Here is a 25,119-nt window from a genome sequence, read left to right as displayed (position 1 = left end):
ACATACAAAAGGAAATGGGTAGCAAACATAGAAAAGTCAAACTCAAGATTCTGATATCAAGGCTTATATACTTTGCACTGTATCATCATGACATTGTATTCTAGCTCTGGTAGAATTTAGTATTTCCTTCTCTGTTGCTTTTAACCATTACTGACCTATCGTTTTAGAATTCCCTCATCTCTTGGAATCCATGTCAGTGTGTGCACATCCTTGGCCTTCCCCTGTTCCACTGTATTTAAGCATCATTAACAGAGGAGCATCTATCAAGGATGAATCTACATCTTCTGGCCTTAGTGGGAGAAGAGCCCGGTATTCCATACATCATTCTGCTCCTCAGTAGCTCTGAGATTTTATTCCTGTCACTTAAATGCTGAGTCTCAACTTCCTGGGCCATAAAATGGGATTGTTTTAAAATTAAAGGATGTATATTAGGAAAGTGCTTTGTACATGATGAAATTATTACCCAAAATATGACCCATTTATATTTTGGAAAATACAGTGGGGAAGTTAAATGCATGATCTTTACAATAGGACAGACCTTGGTTTGTGTACAATTTCATAACTGTATCACCTTAAGTGAGTTATTTATTCTTTCTAAAATTTAGTTTCTTAATTTGTAAACTAGGGGTAATACCTCAAATATTTGTTCTGATGATTAAGTAAATTAAAATTTGTGGAAGTACATAGTATAGCACTAATACATACTAAGTAGATAAATACTTTTTTCTCTTTGTTCACTTGGAGAAACATACCAGTATATCAGAGATAGGTATGTGTATGCTGCATAATATTTTATGGTTATGTAAAAAGGATAATCCTCAACTTCGTTTATGATACTTCTATAGGGAAATGCCGCATTGACAGAATACATGGCAAGGCACTATATTAAGATTCTGTGAAAGAATAAGTTTTGAGATGAGCTTTTGTAAAGTAAAGAACCAGCCATTTGCTCAAAGACAAAAGAATTCTTTAAACACATTCATTAGATTGATGAGCTATAAGCTATTAAGAACTCAGGAGTCACTGATGATCAGAAATGTAAAAGCATCAAAGGCTTTGGTTTGGCGTCTCCCCTAACACCCCCCTGCCCCCCAGCAAGTTACTAAAGCTAATGCAGAGTAGAATCCCTTGCAGTCTGTAGACTGAAGCTGCTCATGAGCTTTGAACAGTCGTTTACCAAATATTTTACATATTGAAGGACAGTGGTAAGGAATAGCTCTCTCTAAAGCCCACAATCAGATCTGAAATCTTGCTTCCCCCTTAATAGCTGTCTTCCTATTTATATTCCTCCATCTTCTTTCCTGTTAGCGCTGGAGCAAACTATAACGTGAAACCAGATTATTAATTATACGAGGGTATTTCATGCTTAATTTCAAAATCTGATAATTTTGATTCATTAAACCAACAAACATTTACTGAGGTCTAACTCTGTCAGAATCTGGAAGATAGTTGTTGGGGAATAAGAAGGCAGGGAGAAAGAGTGAAAATGAGAAAAAGAGGGGAGAAGAAAGAGGGGAAGATTTTCTTTGCTATAAAGACACTCAGAATTTGATGTGGAAGATGCCCAGTTAATAACCCAAAACAAGATGATAAGGACTGTGGTGGTAATGTGCTCATAACTCGGTGCTGACACGGTGTACTGTGGGGACATCAGGAGTGACTCTTAACTCACTCCACAATTGATAGAGATCTGTTTCCCAAGCCCAGCTGAAGGAGTTAGGCAAGGAACTGGTGATGGCGCAGTGGACTGTTTCAGGGAGAGAGAACATCATGTTCAGAAATACCACAGTTTCAGAGACTGTACTTTGGCAGTGTGTCAAAACCAGAATATGTATGTATGAAGTAAAAGTAGACAAGGAGTAGTAAAAGTTAAGGGTCAAGAGATCGAGAAGAGCCAGATTCCAGTAGGCCCTGGAGGCTCTTACTACATATAAGGAGTTGAACCAGTTACAGTTTTATAAGCTGAAGATTAATATCAGATATGCCTTTAAAAAGGGTCTCTAGTAGCGCTGTGAAGAATGGATCAGAGAACTACAAGACCAAAAGTAGAAAGTTTGCAAGCTAAGTCATTTATTCATACATTCAGCAAATACACTTGACCCTTGAACAATGAAGAAGTTAGGGTTGCCGACCCCTCCCACACACACAGCCAAAAATCCATATATTGGGGCGCCTGGTGGCTCAGTGGGTTAAAGCCTTTGCCTTCAGCTCAGGTCATGATCCCAGGGTCCTGGGATGGAGTGTATCGGGCTCTCCGCTCAGCAGGGAGTTTGCCTCTCTCTCTCCTCTCTGCCTGCTTGTGATCTCTGTCTGTCAATAAATAAATAAATAAAAAGCTTTAAAAAAATCCATGTATAACTTTTGACTCCCCCAATATATTAACCACTAATAGCCCATTGTTGACTGGAAGCCTTGCTGATAACATAGTTGATTAACTTATTTTGTACATCATATGTATCATATACGGTATTCTCACAATCAAGTAAGCTATAGAAAAGAAAACTTAGAAAATCACAAGAGAAAATACAGGTACAGTACTATACTGTATTTACCCCCTCTCCCCCCACCAATCCATGTATAGATGCACCTGTGCAGTTCAAGGTTTTTGATCTGCAACCACTATTGTCCAAGAGTCAGTTGCACTTATCAAAGTCTGCTGCGGACTAGTCACTCCTCTGTGTTTCTGTCCTTGTGGAGCTTATTATTTAATGCAATAAAATAGGAAAGAAATATCAGTAACACGAAGGAAGGATAGAGCAAGTTAGGGAAGAATCGAACTTAATATATAATGCATGAGCAGAAGAAGGGGATGGCGAAGAAGAAATCTGAAATGGTTTTTATGTGGACAACTGAGAGATGCTGGCGTCATTCACCAAGGTAGAGAGTATAGGCAGAGGAGCAGACTGAGAGTTGATAAAAGGAATTCAGTTTCGGACATGAGTCTGAAATACCTAGGTAATATTAAGGTAATACTTAATTCCTGTTCAATAGGAAGTTAAAAGACAATTTTTAATATGGAAATAATAATAGCAGCTCCTTTATAGGGTGATTTTGAAGATTACATGTACTGAAGCATGGAAATGGCTTAGACCATCATCTGGCAAATTGTACTCCTCCTATTAGTTGTTCTGTCGTTATTTCAGGAGTATGGGCTTTGAGCTAGACAGATCTGCCTAAATCCTGGCAATGCCACCTCGAGCAATTCTCTTAACCTCTTTAATTTTGTTTCTCTGCATGTGAAATGGGGATAGTATCTATTTTATGAGGATCTGCAAGAATTAGTAATAGTGTAAAACACTATTACTAGTGAAAAACACCAACTACTGTGACAGGCATAAGGGGAATGTTGGGGAGGGGATGAGTATCAGGGTAAAAATTTGCAGCTCAAGAGAAGACTCTGATTAGGAGTAGAAATTGAGATTTATCAGCATGGAGAACTTCAACCTTTAAACATATATGCTAAAAAGAAGCAGTTTCTAGAAAGAGAGAAGATAATATGCCAAAAAAGACCTCTGAATGGTTGGCAGGGGAGATGACTTACTGAGAGTACTGGTTGAGTAAGTTGTTTGGAGAATAACGAATAATGATGGACTCATTTAGTTTTTGAGGGAATTGAAGGTAGAGATGGATAAGGCTTTATTAAAAGATTTTGCTCCTTGATGAATTGAAACCATGAATTTTTAGTGACGCTGTCGTTCCTCCTAGTTATGTGATTTTTTTCCCAGCTATCAGAAAACTGGATTCAGAGTTCGTATTCCTGAGGATGAAGTGTTTGATGGGTGGGTCGTTGGTAATCTTTGCTTGAGTTTCAGAGATGTGCTGGAGTAAAAGCTAGATTGAGGAAGGGCTTGAGCAGAGGGTAAGTAGGGAAGCTCCGTTAGTGAGTGTAAATTCTTTCAAAAGGTTTGGCTGAGAAAGGAAAGAGTATGAAAAGAAATGGAGAGGTGCACTAACAAGAAAAAGGTTTTCTTTTATGAATGAGGAAGATCTGAATACATATGTTATCAAGAGAAGACAAAGGAACCAGAAGAGAGGAAAGATCAGAAGGGAAGGGAAAGAGGGGGACTAATGAATGACTCCAGGACCCAGAGTGATTTTAGACACTGTCCTCAACTCCTACTAGGGAGCCTCTGATAAACTTGAGAATTATCTTCCCACTCAATGAAAAACTATTCATAATGTCATGTTCTCTGGTCATTGATATTACCAGAAGTAGAAGCAAAATACTCACTGTCTCATCTTGCATAAATAATAAAGGTAAGTAAAAAACAGCAGTATGGATATTTGATACAAAAAGAAAAGAAAAGAAAAGAAAATATGGAGCTGATGTCAAGAAAAACTTAAATTTATAAAAGATACTATGATTTTAACAATTTAGTAATTTCTTTTAAGCTTTGTCAAAAGTATACTTTAAAAATGTAAATGGTTACTGATTTTTAAATTCTGCTTTCTTTATATTTCTACCTGTACAGGGGTATTTTCCTATAGCCTGACACATTAAAAATCATTTATCTTTATTGTTATTATCTGCAAACACTGTTTCTATGTGTTTGCTTTGCTCTGTTGGTAAATAACATAGTGTTATCCATGAAGTCAGCAAAAATAGGAAAGCTGCAGCCATACATTACTCTTCTCATTACTGAGTCTCATGTATAAGAACGTTTTTGAAAGTGACCCATTGCTATAGGGGAGGGTAATGTATATACTTTAGTATTTATATTAAGTGATAGTTCTTGTACCATTTTGTCAATAATATTAAAAAAGGCATCACCTTTATAATTTCTTAATAAAGAAATTAATTTCTTTAATTCTTAATAAAGAATTAATTTCTTTAATAAAGCCTTTATAATGTTACAACATTATAAAGAAAAACTTGAAACTAAGTAGCTATGTAGTTTTATGTAGTGTTAATTTTTGTCAGAAGGTAGTATTCTAGTACTTAATATTCAGTCCACATGAATTAACTTGCAAAAGTAATATATGCTGTAATGAGTCAGACAAAGAAATGTGTCAGCAACAAAAGCTTATCATTTCTGTCTTCCTTTCTGTCTTGGAGATGGGGGTAAGTAGGTAGGGTAACAGTGGTAGCAGTTTATTTTGTATCCTTCCATTCATTTTTCTATACTGTAACTTGGATTCACAAAATAACACCAGAGGTCACAAATTCAAATTCTAACCAAGACCAAGAAAATAATACAAATGAACTAAGAGGGTGGGGTATCAGTGTCAGAATGACAATAGAAAGTCATGGGCACTTGGTCACCTAAGAAAAAATATGTCCTTATTCTAAAACAGATCAGTTCAGTAGGTTTGCATGCACGAATACATTTAGACAGATATTCAAGGGAAGCCAAGATATTTATTGTTTTTGAGTGAAAACTCGATTTTTAATGTTGGAGTTAAGATCTTGATTTGAGCATATCCCTCCCACTTAACTAGCTGAAGAATCTTGCACATTTTACTTAATCTGAGTCAGTTTCCTCATCCATAACGTGGGGGATAACAATATCTATTCTTAGGAAGAAGATTAAAATAATACTTCATGAGTTCAGTGCAGTGGATAATGCCTTGTAAATGTTGACTGTCTGTGAGCAGTAGTTCTCTGACTTTAGGAGTGTGGAAAGGGAATTGACTGCACAGGGTCCCAGGGAGCTTATTTGGGGATGAAATATGTGTCTTGATTGTAGTGGTTGTTGCAGAACTGTGTGCATTTGTTAGAACTCATCAAACCGTATACTTGGAATTAATGAACTTTTTGCATGTAAATTAAACCTCAACAAAGCCAATTTTTTAAAAAAGACTGCCTTTCCCTTCTATCTGTACTTCAGTTATGTCAGCTATTAAAAACAGAGCTGACATCAGAGTTTTCCAGCATGTTTATCTCCAGTATCCCTTTGCAACCCTGGTCACAGGCTCCCATATTGCAGAAGATTTTGCCTGTTGAGAAACAAGAAAGAAAGAACTTCCTTTATTTGTCAGTTTCACTTTTCTGTTGTACTAAGCTTACCATGTACCGGGTTATCTGTTTGGGTACTATGCCTGGTACCTTAAGTAAAGCAGCCACTAGTCACTTTTCAGGAATGTTATAATGTAATCAACAAGCTAATTACCTACTGTTGAGTAATAAGCTATGATATCTAATAAACACAAAAAATTAGAAGCAAAAACAATATCTTGGTGTTTCCTTAAATGAGAATACTAGTAGCACCCAGTGTGTGTGCATGTGTATACACACATCCCAACTTGTTCTGTGAGGCCAGTATTACCTAAATACGAGAGAAAGAAAACTACTAATTTCCCTTACTGTATAAATGCAGAAGTCCTCTACCAAATACTAGCAAACCAAATCCAACAATATGTAAATAGGATTATAAACTATGACCAGATGGGATCCTTCCCAGGAATGTGAGGTTCAACACAGGAAAATCAGTCAGTGTGCTATAGCATATTGATAGAATAAGTGACAAAATCACAGAGAAATCTCAGTAGACACGGGGAAGACATTTGACAATAGCCAACACCATTTCATAATAAAAATGCTGAAGAAACTAGGAATAGGAGGAAGCTTCCTCAGCCTAATAAAGGGCATCTATGAAAAATGCACAGCTGACATCATACTTAATGGTGAAAGACTGAAAGCTCTCTATGATCAGGAGCAAGATAAGGATGTCCACTCTCACTTCTTTAATCAGCATCATATTAGAGGTTCTAGGCAGGGCAGTTAGGCAAGGAAAAAAGGCATCTTAATTGGAAGAGAGGAATTAATCTTAGCTCATGGATTTGACATGCTTGTACATTAAAAAAAGTTTCAGGGAATTCACAAAAAGTTTATCAGAGCTAATAAACAAGTTCAGCAAGGTTGCAAGATATAAGAAAAATATGTATTACTATATACTAACAATGAAGAGCTGAAAAATCTAGTTAAGAAATTAGTTCCATTAACAATAGAATGAGAAGCTCCTGGCTGGCTCAGTTGGTAGAGCATGCAACTCTTGATCTCAGGATTTGAGTTCGAGCGCCACATTAGGTGTAGAGATTACTTAAAAATCTTTTAAAAGTAGCATGAAAAATAATAAAATATTTGATAGACTTAACAGTGCAAATCTTAAACTCTGAAACTGCAAAATATTGTGGCTGGAAATTAAAGATGTCCTAAAAATGGAAAGACATCCCCATATGTATGTATTTGACATAATATTTGTTGAAGATTGGTATTAATACTCCCCAAGTTGATCTGTAGATTTAACACAGTCCCTATCAAAATCTCAATTCTCTTTGAAGGAATTGACAAACTGATCCTTAAATTCATATAGAAATTCAATGAATCAGAGTAACAAAAAGAATCTTAATGAAGAACAAATTTAGAGGAATCATGTTTCCTGACTTCAAAACATATTGCAAAGTTTCCAGAGGAAGACAGCATGATACTGGTATAGGAATAGACAGATCCATGAAATAGAATTGAGTGTCCATAAAAGCTTACATCCGTAGTCAGTTGATTTTTGGCAAGAGTGCCAAAATAATTCAGTAGGGAAAGAGTAATCTTTTAAGTTGTAATGAGACAACTGGTTAAGCCATATGCAAAAAAGTGGAATTTGACCCCTTCCTCAACCGCATACAATACTTAACTCCAAATGGACTAAAGGCAAAATATAAGTGCTAAAACTATAAAATTCTTAGAAGAAAACATAGGAGTAAATCTTTGTGACCTTGGATTAGGAAATGGATGCTTAGCCATGACAGCAAAGCACAAGTAATAAAATTAAAAGTGGGTGAATTGGACTGGTTCAAATGAAAAAAAAACAACACTGTGCTTCAAAGGATGCCATCAAAAAAGGGAAAAGTCAAACTACGGAATGGGAGAAAATATTTGCAAATCATATATCTGATAAGAAGTTAATATCCACACTATGTAAAGAATACTTACAACTCAACAAAAACAAAAGACAAATCCAGTCAACTGTGAAATAGACATTTCTCCAAAGAATATACAAAGCCATCAAACACACGAAAAGAACTTCACCATCATTACTCTGAATTAAAGAAATGCAAATCAAAACCACAGGGATACCATGTCATACCCATAAGGATACCTAAGATAAAAAGGGACTATAACAAGTGTTGGTGAAGTTGTAAAGATATTGGAACTCTTACACATTGCTGATGGGAGTGTACAGCCATTTGCAAAACAATTTGGCATTTCCTCATCAAGGTAAATGTGGTGTTACTAAAAGACCAGGCACTTCCACTCTGTATATACTCAAGAACTGAAAACATATGTCCACACAAAAACTTGTACACAAGTATTTATAGCTGCATTTTTCACAAAAAGTGGAAACAACCCAAATGTTTGTCAGCTGATAAGTAGCTAAGCAATGTGTAGTTTATCCCTACAATGACCATAAAATGGTCATCCCTACTTGACCATAAAATGGAGTGCAGTAGTGATTAATGGAACAATATGAATGAACCATAAAAACATTAAGCTGAGTGAAAGAAGCCAAACTCATAAGATCACATATTGTATGATTCTGTTTATATTAAATGTCCAGAATAAGCAAACCCATAGAGATAGAGCCAGAAACTAGTTGTTGTTAGGGGCTAGAGGAGGACAGAAAGACAAGTAACTGCTAATAGGTATAAGCTGCTTTGTGGGGGTGAGGAGAACAGTCAGTCATGTGATATTGGTAATGGTTGCATAGCTTTTGAACATACTAAAAACCACTTTTAAAAGTTGAATTTTGTGGTGTATGAAGTATATCAATCTCTTATAAGAAGTATAGGTGTATAATTTCTTCTGCTTTTTCTCCTGAGTTCTGAATCCCTTCAAATTTTCTTGACTCTTGTGAACCATAGGAGTCACAGATAGGAACCTTTGAACTTATATAATCTTTATGGTTCCTTTCTAGTATATTTTGTGAGTTCCTACATCAGTGGTTTAAGCTATTTTAGAATAAAGAAAATTTTTTCCATTTGTATGAACAGTGTCGCTGAGGTTCTCAACAGTAGGATTCATATCTATCTTGCATGTTCTTTAAGGGATTGATTCATTCACTGAATATTAAGAACTTGGGTTTGTTTGGCATTTGTACTTTGACTAATAGTTTATTGTTATTATACCCTTATTTGAAAACCTTTCAAACATAAAACCTTATTAACATAATACTACAGGAATTCTAAACATACAGAAACATTGAACTCACAAATGTCTGTTAAGACTGGTTTGAAAATTTAAAAGTATATTTTTCTAAAATGTAATGCTATAAATGATTATTACTCTTATTTTAAGGGGTGGGTAGGTTCAGGCCAGTTCATAAAAGATTATTAAATACATAAAGAATGGCTGCAATTAAAATGATTAAAACAATACTTTCAAAATACAACTAATTAAAGAAAGCAGGAAAATATCTCAGTCTTCCAGGAGTTTCTTGATCTTTTTTTCCATGAAACATCTCATTATAGGTATTTGTTAGACACTACAGAGCCTCTCTTGAGAAGAATATACTGAATTTTTCATATACTTTGAAGGTATCTTGGTCTAGTAAACATTTGGGGAAAGTGTGTGTATTAGTTTCCTCGGGCTGCCATAATGAAATACCCCAGACTGGGGGGTAGGGGTGGTGGAGGAGGGTAGAACAACACAAATTTATTTTCTGAAAGTTCTGGAAACTTACAGTCCAAGATCAAGGTGCCATCAGTGTTGGTTTCTGATGAGGTTTTTCTTCCTGGTTTTTGGTGTCTTTTTCATTGTGTCCTCACATGACCTCTTTCCTGCACAGATGGGGAGAGAGATTCTTTATAGCTCTTAAGGAAATTAGTCTTATTAGATTAGGCTCCCCACTTTATGACTTCTTTTAACCATAATTATCAGCCCACATTGGGGTTGGGGTTAATATATGAATTTTGGGTGACACAATTCAGTTTTAAAACAGTGTGCGAGTCTTTACCTTACTTTAACCAGACCAAAAGAAGTGACTATGTTCAGTGTTCTAACTGGAGGAAAAAAAAAAAGTGCCTGGCTGGCTCAGTTGGTAAAACATGCAACTCTTGATCTTGGGGTCATGAATTTGTGCCCCACGTTAACAGTAGAGTTTACTTAAAAAAAAAAAAAAAAAAAAAAAGATGAAATTGGACACTATCAGAGCTTAATACCTACAGATTTAAAAGCAATTTAGAAAAATATTACTATGACTTCACAACATGAAAATCTGGAAAGAAAGATAGTCCAGGGAGGTTATTAAGATCTCAAAAATAATTTCTGGTTATTAAAATTCTAAACAATCCCAAAAGGATTGAATGGAGAAGAAATTAAGTGGTTGTTCAATGACTTCAGACTAAGGAAGAACATATTCCTAAGATAGGATATTTAACCAATAATAGATTATAAATATTACTAATGTAGAGAAAATTCAGGATTGAGCAAAAATGCCAAGAAAAATAAAATGATCTTTGAAACACTTATCTGTAGGATAAAGAATTAGCAGAAGGGCATATAGAGATATTGCTTGGGCAGATACTAATACTGGTATGTTCACGTCTCCTCTATCAACATAAGAAGCTCTTCAGACCAAAAGGAGGAGTAGCCATTTTTGAAAAGCTTCTTGAAGGACACAGTTGCAAAGATTATAGGAGTTCATTCAGGCATTCTAAACAACTTTAAGAGTTCTGATTTGGATACTAAAATATTCGCAAGGAATGAGAGAAGGAAAGGAAGGTCAGAAGAGTGGAAACAAAATGCAGCTTTGGTTTTCCAAACCAGGATGGGAGAGGATGAGAATTCCTTAAGTCAGCAGCTACTCATGGTGCCCTGGGGAAGATTATAAATAGAGAATAGAAGATAGGAGAATACAGAAGAATATACAGGAGAGGAAATAAATCTTTAAGTTATATGGATTTGGTAACAAGGTTAGAGGAACTATTTCCTTCTCTGATTGATAAACTAGTAGAAATGTTGGAGACAAATGCTTGTTATCTTCTACGAGGGTCAACAAGTTGTCTTATACCCTTTACGCAATTTAGAAAAATTTGGTCTGGATACTAGAACAATGAATTTAGGCTCTCCTGAAATGTAGCAGTGTTCAGAAAATCTCCAGGAGAAAGCTAGTGCAATAATAGGGCTCCTCTTCATTTGCTTACCTTTTCTCAGAAATCATAGTCTTATACTGCCTATTGTCCAGTGTCTGAATTTTTTCCCACATTTTTTTTCAATTTTTTAAGTTGTTCATAGCAGAATTACTGACCCATTACCAATTACTCTGTCAGGAACAACAGCAGGATTTCTGTGTCAGGGTTTTGAAATATCATATTTTATTGCTACTAAAACTGGTCTCTATCTTCTGACTCTTGTTTGTATTTACAAAGGCTTTTGACTTCTGTATGCTATATTTTATATCCTGCTACTTTACTAACTTTATATTGCCTAAATTATTTTTCTGTTGACTGTTTTCAGTTTTCCAAGTAGATACACAATTATATCATCTACAGGAAGATGTGGTTTTACCTCCTTTTTTCCAATTCTTATGTTTATAATTGGTCTATTTGCATTAGCTAATAGTAGTAACTGCAGTGGATACCCCTGTTTCCTGTTCCTATTTTTAGTAGAAAAGTCTCTAGGGCTTCCCACCTGAATAAGAAGCTTGCTAATTTTACTTTGTGTCTTTGTTTCTATTTCATATATTTTTTATTATTTTCTCAATAGATTGTCAACTCTTTGGGACAAGGACTATGCCTATTACTTACGTACTGACCTACCATTCGTTTATTTGAGCAGATGTGAACGAAGTATCTCCTAATATGTATTATGTTCTGTGCTAGTCACTCATCAGCAAAACAAAACAAACCCAAGTTGTGTCCCATCACCACATCACACAACCCCCCAACCCTGCTGCCAGCATTAAGATTTGGTGGGAAATACAGACATTACACAGATAACACAAGTGTGTTAAATTTTAATACTATAGGAGCCTATAACAGAAAGATCTAACCTAGTACAGGGAGATCAGGAGATAACCTCTCTAAATAAATAGTATTAATAAATAGTATTAAATAGTATTAAAGCAAAGTCTAAAGACAAGAAAGATAGCTGACACTTTTGTAAGAGAAATCCAGTGTTTCTGGAAAGAAGAAATAGAGTAGAAAAGTGGATCATAAGAGATGAAGCCTTTGAAGTAGTTAGGAAGAGCCAAGAGTGTGGAGAGTCTGGAAAGCCCTGTTAGGTTTTGGGACTTTTCCCTTCAGTATAGTAGCAAAATAGGAATGATGTTTGCTTTTGTGTGTAGCTATGTATTTATGTTTGATAACTGTTCTCATGACACATAGAAAATGAGATTGCAGGATGCTGAGTACATAAGTTACTTGTAAGTGATGCTCATTAACTTTTAAACCAATGACTTCCCCACTTATAAACTGTAATCGCTGTGGCAGTGGGCTTTAATTCTGAGAGCTAAGTACTATTTCTTTTGTAAACAAGAAATATATTCATTCCGAATTCTTTTTAAAAAGTAAGGAACACAAACTTCTTATTGTCTGTGGATTTGAATTTTCAGTTCATCCAATTACTAGCTTTTTGGAAAAAAATCACTAATTGCCAGAAGTTTTTGTTTTCTTATCTCTAAAATGAACTGTTGTTACAAGGAATAGCTGAGGGAGGGGTTGTAAAGCATTTAGGATTTGAGCGACACATATTTATCAAATCTTAGCTGTATTTATTTAAGAACTTCCGTTCTCAAAAAGAATAAACACACAGAATGTTACCAAGTAATAGGGATGCAGACCATGAACTTGGGCAATCTCTTAATGATGACATCTGATTATTCAGGTGAGTAAACCATGTCTGAGGAGAAGTAGTTTAATTAAGGTTCGTGACTGAATAAATAGTAGAGCTGGGGATGATTCCAGAGTGTCTGGTCCCAGAGCTCAGACTCACTCATGCTAAATAGCCGCTTTTCTAAAACAGTATCTCTTTTGGAAGATTCTTTCTCTCTCATTTGATTGCTGCCAAAACCTGAAAACTATCGTGCATTTTGGAAAGAAAAAATGATAAATGGGGGAGCTTGATCATCTTTGTAATTTGGTTACTGGGACTAAAAAATTTTAAGCCATAATACATTATTTCCTGATTTAGGTGATAATAAAACTTTTTCTTACTTGATCACTGTTTCTTTAGGAGTTCTAATTAATTTGCTGATCCATTAGTGAGCTACTAATGTTATAAAGAAGTAATGTTTTATCAGACTGTGTGTTTTTCCAGTGCATGTTACTCTAAAGGGGACTCCTGCGAGGATATCTAGTATGACCTGCATTTGAACCCTGTCGTTTTAATAAGGAGATGGTGTGTCTGCATCCTCACATGTGGGGTATTCTTCGGTTGGGAGCCCAAGGAAGGGCATTTGGGAGAATGTAATTTGATTTGGGAGCAGTTTGCTTATAATATCGAAATAATTGTGCTACATAACTGCCATCTTTGTAAAAATACTTTCAAGAGTGGTAGTGTACATAAAGTAACTCACTTCATGTGATACTTATTATAAGAAATGGGATAGTTTGTTTGATGTTAACAGAAATTATCACTGATTTTTTTAACTTCTAAATAGGGTTTGTTTTTTGTTTTTTTTTTAAGGTAGAATACATGTATGGGAAACTACCAGTATCGTGTTTTATGTTTTTAGGTATTTATCAGTTTTTAAAATACTTAATAATACATTTATGAAATTGTAATATTTGATATTATTTCACACTCTATCAGACTAATGTTTATTTAGAATGGTGGGGGGAAGAATGGTGGGAAATGAACTATCTTTTCTCCAACTATTTTTTTGATCATATTAATAAAATTTATGAAGCAGTCCACACCTGTTGTGCAGAAACCAGGTCTTCCTCTCTAATTCCCATTCCAGAGGTTTTCTTCCACAATTTGTCTATATCCTTAGACTCTTCACATATATAGAGAGTATATCTATCTATCTATATATATATATCTCATGTGCTTATAGAAACATATGCATTTAACTATGCATACATCATTTTAAAGTTAAAATTAGATCATAGTTCTAATCAGATCATATTTTAATGTTACTCTGAAACATATAACTTAATGTGCAAATCTTTCCAAGCTAATATATATAGAATTAATTCAGTTTATTGGATATTTTACTACAAGGCTATATTAGCTTATTCATTTGCATGCTGATGGAGATTTAGATTAAATTCTGTTTTTCTTTCTATTTTAGAGAATTTTACTAAGCACTACAAAATAGATAGTCTCCATTTTAGAGGGGAAACTAAGACACAGAGAGGTTAGTAAACTTGACCTGAGTTGCATAGCAAGTAAGTGGTAGAGCTGGTATTAGAATCCTGGCAATCCAGTCCAGGGTTCAGTCTTAAATACTACATTATGTTATTCTTTTCCTTCTGCCTATCTTTAGTCTATCTGCTGAATTAAAAAAAAAAAATCAATGTATGAAATGTATTTAATATTAAAAACTTTCCTGAGGATAATTTAGTATGCTACCTTAAGGATGTTGGGAAAAACCTTGGGGTCACAGACTACACAGCTGTAATTTATGGTTATAATATAGGAGTAGAAGATTCAAGCCAGTGTTACTCAAATGTTAATTGTGCATACAAATCTCTGGGAGTAGGAGAAGCATCTTTTTAAAATGTACATTCTGATTCAGTAATCCGAGACTGCATTTGTAATAAGTTCCTTATGATGCCAGTACTGCCGATCTGCTTGTTGAGTAGCAACTCTTCGGGCAGTTTATACCGCCCTTTGGCAAATCTTGTTAGTTGTTTTATTGAATCAGTTTTTATGTCATTTTATTTATGCTACCAATTATTATAAGTTGTATGTGTTGAAGAAATAGGTGGGAGTTTCTTGTTTCAGTTCTATGTCTGTATAGCATTTAACATTGCTGGGAAAATTAATCATGGCTTCTGTAGTATTAATGCACAATACTTAAATAACAACAATCAGATTCATTTTTGTACTAAATACAGCTAACACACCTATGTCACCATTTCCTCTGTATCATTTATGATGGAGGGATACACATTTTCATTATGAAGGCTATTGCTGTGGTTGAACTGAAAGGCTGTTTGATGGCTATTTTTGTTTTGGTAATAACATATTTTACACAGTTACAAAAGTGAATACCTTTTCAGTGCTATGTCACGCACTCTATCAATTGGCGTGATTTGACGTCATGATCATGACCTCCCTCATTTATTCATTCATCAGCTCTTTGAGCACCTGCTCTGTTCTAGGAACTGTGCGTGCAAGGGTGAGCCAAATAAACACAGTCTGCCTTCTTAGGGCCTAGTGCATTGCGGGGGGTGCTGTACAATATTCAAGCAGTCGTGGAAGTGTGATGGTTGTAAAAGATAAGTTGTTACCTGCTGTGCTTGCTCTTGTCTCTACTCTTTCAACCATCAAAGAGAATCCCGCCATAGCTCTCTAAGCTTCTCCCACTCAGCTTCCTCCCTTGCCCCACTGCAAGAATTCTTTCTCTGCCAGCTGGATTCCTGAGCTGTTGTAGTGCCAAACCTACCTAATAACTGGAGGGAGACTTTACAAGATGAAGGGACACCATTATTATTGGAGTAAATATCCTCGGCACTTTAAATGGGAGTTTGAGGTGATCCTTAGTAACTTATTTCAGTTATTTTCATGTTTCCAGGTGCCCAACTTTGTAGGAAGAGGTATAGGAAATTGGCAGATATGAAAATAGAGTATAATTCTGTCCCTGCTCTTAAGACTATTCGAGTTGTTGATGAGAAGAAGTTGAAAGATTTAGAAGACAGTGCAAGACTTTATTATTTGTTTTAAGTACCAACAGGTAGAATCCTTAAGCAGTAGCCACATTGTGGACTGACTGAACATGCTACTAGTGGAATGTTGTTTTTAAGAAGGATGTGATTCTTGGGGCCCTGGGTGACTTAGTCGGTTAAGCATCTGACTATGATTTAGGCTCAGGGCATGATTTCAGGGTCTTGAGATCAAGCCCCACCTCAGGCCTTCTTCTAAACGAGGAGCCTGCTTGAGATTCCCACTTCCTCTCTCTCTCCGCCCCACCCCCTTCTCACACACGCATTCCCTCCCTCTAAAAACAAAAAAATAAGAGATTCTCTCTTTTCTAATAGTAGTTCCGAGTTTTCTTCTGAAACAGTTTTTTTTTATAGTAATTACATCTGTATATTTGATCTTCATGTATATTACACTGCATGGTTGTGATTTCCAAAATGTTATCCCTGATACTACTGTAATTTGGGGCTTCGTTGTTTTGAAGGTTATGAAGGTTTTGAAGGTTTTGAAGGTTATTGTAAGAGAATTTAGTTTCTGAATATTACAAAGCAGTTCTGTGTAGTTTTTCTTTTAAAGGTAGAATCTGAAAAACTTTTATAAATTTTATCTTGGAAATTAGTTTATTATTATGTTTAATTTTAGGAAATGGTGCTCTTGCAGAACATTCTGAAAATGTGCATATTTCAGGAGTGTCAACTGGTAAGTCATTTTTTTGTAATGTTTAAATTTCATGCATGACTTATATGGTAAATATTGAAAGCCACCTGGTATCTTACAAAGTGATATTTGGCTATAAAAATTATTACTGCTTTTTGCAGCATGTAATAAGGAATGAAGTAACTGGAACATGGAGAAATTCTCATAAGATAAAATTGATACTTGCATGCCCGTGGGTTGATTATACTCTTCCAAACAGACGGCATAATTATTTTTTCATACAAACATTGAGCCAAAAAAAAATTAACTCAAGTTGAATTGGTATTTTCTTTCCTTACGAAGTTATATGAAATGAAATTTATGAAAATGTAATTTTGAATGCTATTTCTAGTATTAGAGCCTTAGAAGTTAAACATTTTGCTTGATTTTTATATTTGAGTACAACTATATATAAAATTGTTGGTCTGGAGTACACAACTTATATGTTATTTATTAAAAAAAAAAAAAAACAACCAAACAACATATCTGTACCATGAAATTCAGAAACCTTGTTGAGGTAAATGCATTTTTTCCACTCATCTAAACCTTTATAACTTAATAATTATGTAAAAGCCTGTAACTATTATAATTTTCCTTCTTAACATGCCTTTCACAGCTTTGTTTCCATTTGTGCTCTATCAACCCTAATTACTTAAGGGAGCAAAATCTTTTATTTTTGCATATACTGAAATAGAGTTTCTTACCATTATGTTATTATTTCCCTTTAGTCTTGATAAGTTTTATGTAGGTAAAAAAAAAATTACACTTTGTGTATTTACAAACTACTGATTGACTTTTTTCATGGCATCTTGTACTTTGGTTATTTTTTCCTCACATGAAGCAAAACAGAGTTTCCTCTTTTTGTTTTATGCCTGATTTTATATTCACAAAGTTAATAGACTTAACAAAACTTCTAAGCGATAGTTTGCACAGCCAAACACATTGACAAGTGTGATTTTCTGAAACTGGAAGCAAGTGCCTTTGTAGCCCACCTAGACCCTTTCACAGTTTGTCTCTCTGTTCTCTTATCTTTTACTTGTGTGATTTTACACATCAAGCAAAAATAAGCTTATTTGAAAACCTTAATTTTCTCCCTTTTCTATTTTGAATACTAATGAAAATTAGGATTATCTTTCCAAGTTGTCACTATGAAATAAGATTGTATGCAAACATTTTAACTTATACAATCAAATGATATTGTCTAATTCAGTGATTTTTTAAAATGTTAGTCTAAGGACCCCTTTTAAGCTTTTAAAATACTGAGGACCATGTTAATCTACTTGGGTTTCCATAACAAAATACATTAGGCTGAGTGGCATACATAACGGATATATTTATTTTCTCATAGTTCAAGAGGCCAGAAGTTCAAGACCAAGGTGTTAGCAGGGCTAGCTTCTGGTGAGCTCTCTCTTCCTAGGTTGCAAATGGACACTGTCTTGCCGTGCCCTTACATGGCCTTCCATCTGTGTGCAGAGAGATTCCTGGTGTCTTGCTCCTATAAGGACCCTAAGTCCTATAGGATTTGATCCTACCCTTAGGACCTCATTTAACTTAATTTTCCTCCTGAAAGGCTCTATTTCCCAATATAATGACATTGGGCTTCAACAAATGAGTTTGAAAGAGGGCCCAATTCAGTCCATAACATGGACTTCAAAGAATTTTTTTTATGTAGGTTATAGCTACTGATATTCACTGTATTTGAAATTAAAACTGAGAATTTGTTTTAAAATGCATTATTTGCAAATAACAGTAATGAATCTATTGCATGTTTACATCAATAAAATAATGTTATAAAAATGAATTTTCCAAAACAAAAACATCAATACGAAGAATGGCATTGTTTTATAATTTTGCAGTCTCAAAGAATGGCTTAAAACAATATAATTGGATTCTCACATCTGTTTCTGCATTCAGTCTTTGGGTAATATGTTATTCTGTTTGAAATATATGAAAACAATTTAGTCTCACACTTATGTGTAATTGAAAAAAGGAGGAATATTTTAATAGCCTTTGCAGATAATTGTGAGTGTTCTTCTTTACTACCATACCAAAATTCAATAATTTGTACTTCAAAGTTAATTTTGAGTAGAATCTGAAACCATTTTAGTGAACTTTTTGTTCTCTGTTACATAAAATCCCAGTTGGCCTTTCTTGCCCTTGGGATGAATTTTTTTTCTTACCATCCATCATTTTATTTTTTAATGCCTTAATAATTTACAAAATAATGGTGTTCTGAGTTATGCAGATTTATATGGAGCACGAGAGTTATAGCAATTTGGACAGATAACAGTATTTGGAATTTTGCTTCAACTCATCAAGATTAGATTCTACTTCTTAATTTTTATGTTTGCTTGAAATTAGACTAAAAACTACTAAGCTTTGATGTTTGTTGAATGTCAGAATTACCATTATATAGATTCCCGTTTGAAAAAAATTCAGTTTAAAAATTTAGCACTTAGAATATGTAGAGTGTGTTTTTCATATATTAATCCTGTTTATTTTATTTTTTAAAAGGATTTTATTTATTCATTCATTCATTCATTCATTCATTTATCAGAGGGAGAGAGAGTGAGAATGCCCACAAGCAGGCAGAGGCAGAGAGAGAAGCAGGCTCCCCGCTGAGCAAGTAGCCTCATGCGGGACTGGATCCCAGGACCCTGGGTTCATGACCCAAGCTGAAGGCGGTGGCGTAACTGACTGAGCCACCGAGGTGTCCCTGTTTATTTTCTTTACTGTTGATTATTCTACTTCTGCATTTCAGACATATATTTAGAAATGTGCATTCATTTGATAGGGTTGCCATAACAAAGGACCATAAACCAGGTGACTTAATAAAGGTTTGTTTTCTCACAAGTCTGGAGGGTAAAATCTGAGATCAGTGTGTTGATAGAGCTGATTTCTTCTGAGATCGCTCTTTGGCTTGCAGGTGGCAGTCTTCTCCCTGTATCTTCACAGGTCTTTGTTATGTGTCTCTGTGTGCTAATCTCTTCTTATAAGGACACCAGTCCTATTGGATCAGTCAGTATGGTCTACCCGTATGACCTCATTTTAATTTAATTACCTCTTTTATGACTCTGACCCCAAATCCAGTCACATACATCCATACAAAAGGTTAGGACTTTAACATAGGAGTTTTGGGAGTGAACAATTCAGCACATAACAAACTGTATATTTTAATTAAATGTTTATGCATCAATAAAATGCTTAATTTCAGAGGTCAGTGAACCTTATTACTGCTCATTGTTTATCCTGAAAGTTATTCTTATAAAATCTTTCTTCTGTGGAAGGAGAATAGTATGAAATCCAATTATTATGGGTAATATGGAAGGGGAAGAATAATATGAAACCCATTAAAAAATAAGTTGAGGGGCACCTAAGTGGCTCATTGGGTTAAAGCCTTTGCCTTCAGCTCAGGTCATGATCCCAGGGTCTTGGGATCTAGCCCTGCATCAGGCTCTCTGCTCAGCGGGAGCCTGCTTCCTTCTCTTTCTCTGCCTGCTTCTCTGCCTACTTGTGACCTCTGTCTGTCAAATAAATAAATAAAATCATTTATAAAAAAAAAAAAGTAAGTTGATACAGTCTCAAAATGTGCTTTCAGATATACAGACTCATTGTGGTTTTGCTGTCTATCCATCTGTAGAACATGTAATGCTTCGCACAGTCTAAGCCGTCTGATTTCTGTGCATCCCCACATGAAATGAGAGTGCCTTGGGGGCTGGTCTAAATGAACTAGCCTTTGGAAGAATCTCTAAATGTAGGACTTGCTTTCTCTTGAGACCAGCAAGCAGCAGAAGTGGCTTCTACTCCTCACCTGTTCTCTTTACCTCTGCTGCTGTCTCTGACGGTGCTCAGTGCTCTTGTCCCGTCATTCTGTGCATTTTGGAGATCGTACTGACAATTTTAGAAATAACTCTAACTTGTCTACAGTTAGTGTTTCCAAGTTGTTTATTGTCCACATCAGGCCACTTTCAAATTGAAAGGCTAGACTACTTGTAATTATTCTGGCACTACAGACAGAACCAGAACAGTCCTGGACAGTACAGGATATATAGACACACTGTCTGTAATGAATTAAATTCACTTAGCGTGTGTTGAGCACCTGATGTGGACCTTACGCCAAGAAGGGTGGGAGTGAGCAACGAGTAAAATATTCTTGTCTCAAGGAACTTATTTAATGGAGAAAATAGACATGTGCAAACCATACCTCTAATGTTGTCTTCAAGTGGTAAATCCTATGATGAATAATAAGCATATTAAGTAAGATGATGAATTTATAAAAGGCCTATTTATAGTATCTCATAAGTAGTAAATGACAGTATTCATTTTTCTTATTTTATCATGAATAACACCAAGTACTGAGTTTTATTTATTCATATGAATTTTGAGAATTCATGTGAACTGTGAGAATTATTTCTGATTTGGTTCTTATGCTTGGGAAAATTTATTTCTCCTTCTAATCTGTTCAATTTTGTCTTCCTCCTCCTCAAATCTCTACTGAGAGAGTTAAGTGTTAATCCTTTTGCTTGTTCTTACACCACAGAGTTTGGCATAAGAAAATGTAAAGTATCAAAGAGTATTTACTAGATGATTTTAAATGGGGGAAAATTATTGGATACAATTTTATTTCCTATATGTTTTTTATTTAGAACTTCCCATTGTCCAGAATTTTATATATATGATTATGATAAAGGAGAAAAGACAAATAGTATTTTTGTAAATCTAATAGTATGTGAAAATTGTGAAATTACATTCTAGAAACTGCCAAGTAATTGAATTGTCTATGTCGTGAGAGTAGGAAGGCAATTTTAACGTTCTTTTTTAAAAATGTCTAGATCAAATGTCTCATGTTCTTTAAATGTCTAAACTTTTCAAACATCTAAGTTACAGCTCATCTGCTGCATAGAATGAGACATTTTTTAGGTTAGATTGATTTATAACAAGACCTTTGCATAAATTAAATCTACCTGACTTTTTAAATTTATCTACTTCAAGCTGAATTTTACTCTACCATCTGTGGTATTTATTTAAATCAATAATTCTAGAAATAATTTGATTATGCCCTCCCTATTAATTAATTCCAAATCAGGATTTTTATTCGTTTCACAGATTTTATTTATTTATTATACAAGGCTCATTAAACATTTAGAAAACATGGAAAAAGAGCAATAAAATTAAGAAAGCTACCCATTTAACCCTGCATTAGTATAATTCATAATATTTTAATTTGTCCTTTTTCTATGTATACCTTAAAAATAATTGCATATCCATTAAAATTATAACTAATTTTGTCTTCTGCACTCTCTATTTAACATTTTACAGACTACATTTTTTTTCATAACCACTGTTTTAATGCCTGTATAAAGTTTTCATTCAGTATCTATGTTGTAGTGTTCTTAAACATATCAATGGATTGTTCTCAACTGGGTTTTCCCTAGTCTCAGCCATGTTACAAGGGATATATTAATTTATATCTTGTCTTTTATTTCTAAGACTTTTCTCACAAAGATTTCTAGAAGTGGAAATTACTTTATCAAAGATGATAAATAATTTAGAAACCTTTTCCTAGATAGCTTTGAAAAAGGATTGTATCAGTTTACATAGCTATCTGCATTGAGTGAGAACACTTCCTTGGGTATGATCATGTTTTTCTATAATTTAACTTTTCTTTTAGTATGTTTCCATTGAAGTCCAACCTTTCATTTTCCCCAGACTGTTCAGAAATGTAATTGTTTACTTCTCTTTTTTGATTTTTTGATTCATGGCCTAGAGTTGTGACATTACAAAGAATAAGAGAATGAAATTGGCTTTCTTACATATACGTTAGGCAAAACTACCTTGAAATTGAAAGGCTTTTCTCGTTGCTAATAGGAACAGATGTTGGAGCTTGCTGCTTTCTCAAATAGAAAGCTTTTACATATGAGGATTAACATGTTATTCCCAATTCATCCGTGACACAGCTTCAGAATGTTCCTACCTTAAAACATCTGTACCGAGGTTAGCTTATCTTGAGACTACTTTATATTTAACATGGACTTCTTTGTCAGGCAAAGACATATTTCTGGGAGCGGAGAAAGAGAATATCAATTAGGAAAGTTTCTTTCTTAATCCTTGTTTATATTAACTGAATTAGCAGAGTATATAAAATAGACTTCAAGTAGTTTTTAAGTATTATTTGCACTTTGTTTTGTCAATTTTTATTCTATGAAAGTCATCATCATGGCAGCTGGGTGTCTCAGTCAGTTAAGCTTCTGACTCTTGGTTTCAGCTCAGGTTGTGATCTCAGGGTCATGATCTCATGGGTGCTGGGATCATGCCCCAGGTGGGACTCCCTGCTCAGCTGGGAGTCTGCTTGAGATTCTCATCCTCTGCCCCTCTGTCCACTCACCCATGCACTTGGTCTGTCGCTCTCTAAAATAAATAATTAAAGAAAGTCATCAGAACACCTGGATGGCTCAGTTAGTTAAGAATCTACCTTCAGCTCAGGCCATGATCCAGGGTCTTGGGATCGAGCCCTACATCGGGCTCCCTGCTCAGTGGAGAGCCTGCTTCCTCCTCCTCTGCTGTTCCCTCTAGTTTTGTGTGCGCTCTCTCTCTCTCTCTCTGTGTCAAATAAATAAATCTTTTTTGAAAAGTCGTCATCTTTGTGTTTGTGTATTTGCATTTTACAGTTTGTATTTTAGTACTCAGAGACCTAGCACACTGCTGATCCTATAAGCCTTTAAAGTAAATATTAGTTGTGGCCTTTTTAATTAGGATATATTATTTTCTAAATTGCAATTATTTTGCTTACAATTTAATTAGTAATATTTTGCATTAGTGTGGAGCACTATAGTAAAGTGTCTTTTGTTTTTAGCCACTATTTTAGGCTTAAATACTATAATGTGGTATTTTGAAGTATCCCTGGAAGATTATCCAGTTTGATAATACTTTTATTATCCTAGAATTTTCAGATCTTCTGAAAAGAAATAAATCCTATACTATAATTATTTGATAGCAGTTTACAATTATTTTTTAAATATAGAGAAGTTGCATGAATAAAACAGCAAGTATAAGTGGTCCTTTATACCTTTCCTATGTGATTTTAATATTATTTTCAATTACTCAGTCAAATACTGGACCTCCTACTAAACTTACTAAAAAGAATTTCACCAGTTCTTTTGACTGGTATTAAGTGGTATGTCTTTTACCCGTGTTTTAAATGAAGAAAGGGAAGAAAGTTTATTATATTTTAGGTGATACTGACCCCATTAGGGTGTTTAGGATTTCAGAATATGAAAAAATAGAACATAACGTGAGGCCAAGAAACTGTCCTTCAAATGAAAAAGTGAGTAGAGAATACAAGACGAAGCACATTTTATAAAAAATAATACACATACTTAGGACACTATTAATTTTTAAGGCATTGCCTATATTGGGAGAGTTTATTTATGAGACGCTTAAGCTTCTGGAGTAGAGCGCTCCCTGAAACTTTTAGAAAAGAAAATAATGCTAGCATCATAATTGACTGTATTGTACTTTTATAAGTAACATTACATAGGATATAATTAAGTATTACTTACAGTGTTTTATTATACAATAATATATTTTATATGAAGCATAGGTCTAGGTTATATAATCATAGTATTTCATGTATTATCAAGTCTGTTGAACAACTGCTTATTTATAGCAAGATTATTATATGGTATAATTTTATATTATTATAAGAAGCAGTAAATAAATTCAGTGTCAGAACAGTAAGTATGAGCACCCGGACCATGGGCAGAACAGGTGGTAATGTGACAGCCGCGTGTGAGGCTTAGATGGTGGAGGTGAAACTCACCCACTCGAGTGCGTAGGCCAGATCCAGCGAAGGTATAACACATTGTATTCAGACGTTTGACATTTTCTTTTCTACTCTGTAACTCTGAGGATAATTCTTCCTACTTTGAGAATAATTCTTCCAAGTGTGATAGCATGTTAATTATTTGTGATTTTGCTAAGGCCTGACTTTGGATTGGATGTACTACGCAGCTTTTGTGCAAAAGCCAGTCACTTGGTGGAGGAGCAGAGTGGACTTTGGATTCCAGGGGACTAATAGCTCTGTGTCTGTTAGAGCTCATTTGTCTTAAACTACAGTGCTGGAAATCCAGTATCCAGAACAAAGTAGATGGAATTTGTTATTCTTCTTCTTTTCAAGATTTTACTTACTTGAGAAAGAGCACAAGTGGAGGGAGGTGCAAAGGGAGAGGGAGAAACAGGAAACCTGGTAGGGGGCTTGATCCAGACCCCAGGATCGTGACCTGAGCCGGAGGCAGACCCTTGAGTTCTTCTTTACTCCTCTTTTAAACACTCTCTGGACAGTATGTTTATTTCTGGGTATCACTCTTGACAAGACACTAAGACAAGAATTCACCTGGAAAAAGATGCAACGTATACTAAAAGAACTATGTCAAAGGTGATTTTAAAAAATGGCTTAGAAAATCATGAGCGTCAAGACGAATTTACGTTTGCTCAGGTGCTGATTTTTGCTTTGCCTCTTCTATTTTCCCACAAGAATCACAGTTAACTTCAAAATTAACATTTTTTCCCATTCAGGAAATAGAAGTAGTAGCTTGCTTAGCATTTTAGTCTTCTGTAGTGCT

At 34.9% G+C, this 25,119-nt stretch overlaps 1 protein-coding gene and 1 long non-coding RNA gene across 3 annotated transcripts in view; one reads left to right on the top strand and one right to left on the bottom strand.

The window, feature by feature from the left end:
- The window catches only part of LRP12 (LDL receptor related protein 12), a 71,969-nt gene that overhangs the window by 15,849 nt on the left and 31,001 nt on the right, over nucleotides 1-25,119 (top strand). The window contains exon 2 of one of the 2 annotated variants that reach the window (XM_059395025.1): nucleotides 16,445-16,501. The exons of the other annotated variant lie outside the window; for it this stretch is intronic. Within the exon in view, the coding sequence (XP_059251008.1) occupies nucleotides 16,445-16,501 (57 nt within the window). The remainder of the gene's footprint in view (nucleotides 1-16,444; nucleotides 16,502-25,119) is intronic. 2 annotated transcript variants of the gene reach the window in all.
- On the bottom strand, nucleotides 2,065-24,436 carry LOC132014230 (uncharacterized). Its single transcript, XR_009403244.1, has 3 exons — nucleotides 24,318-24,436; nucleotides 9,675-9,771; nucleotides 2,065-2,310 (listed from the first exon to the last, which is right to left on the bottom strand). It is a non-coding gene; the product is annotated as an uncharacterized LOC132014230 (long non-coding RNA).

The sequence above is a fragment of the Mustela nigripes genome, chromosome 3 (genome assembly GCF_022355385.1).
Source record: "Mustela nigripes isolate SB6536 chromosome 3, MUSNIG.SB6536, whole genome shotgun sequence".
Classification (NCBI taxonomy): Eukaryota; Metazoa; Chordata; class Mammalia; order Carnivora; family Mustelidae; genus Mustela; species Mustela nigripes.
This window is presented reverse-complemented; position numbering and strand designations above follow the sequence as displayed.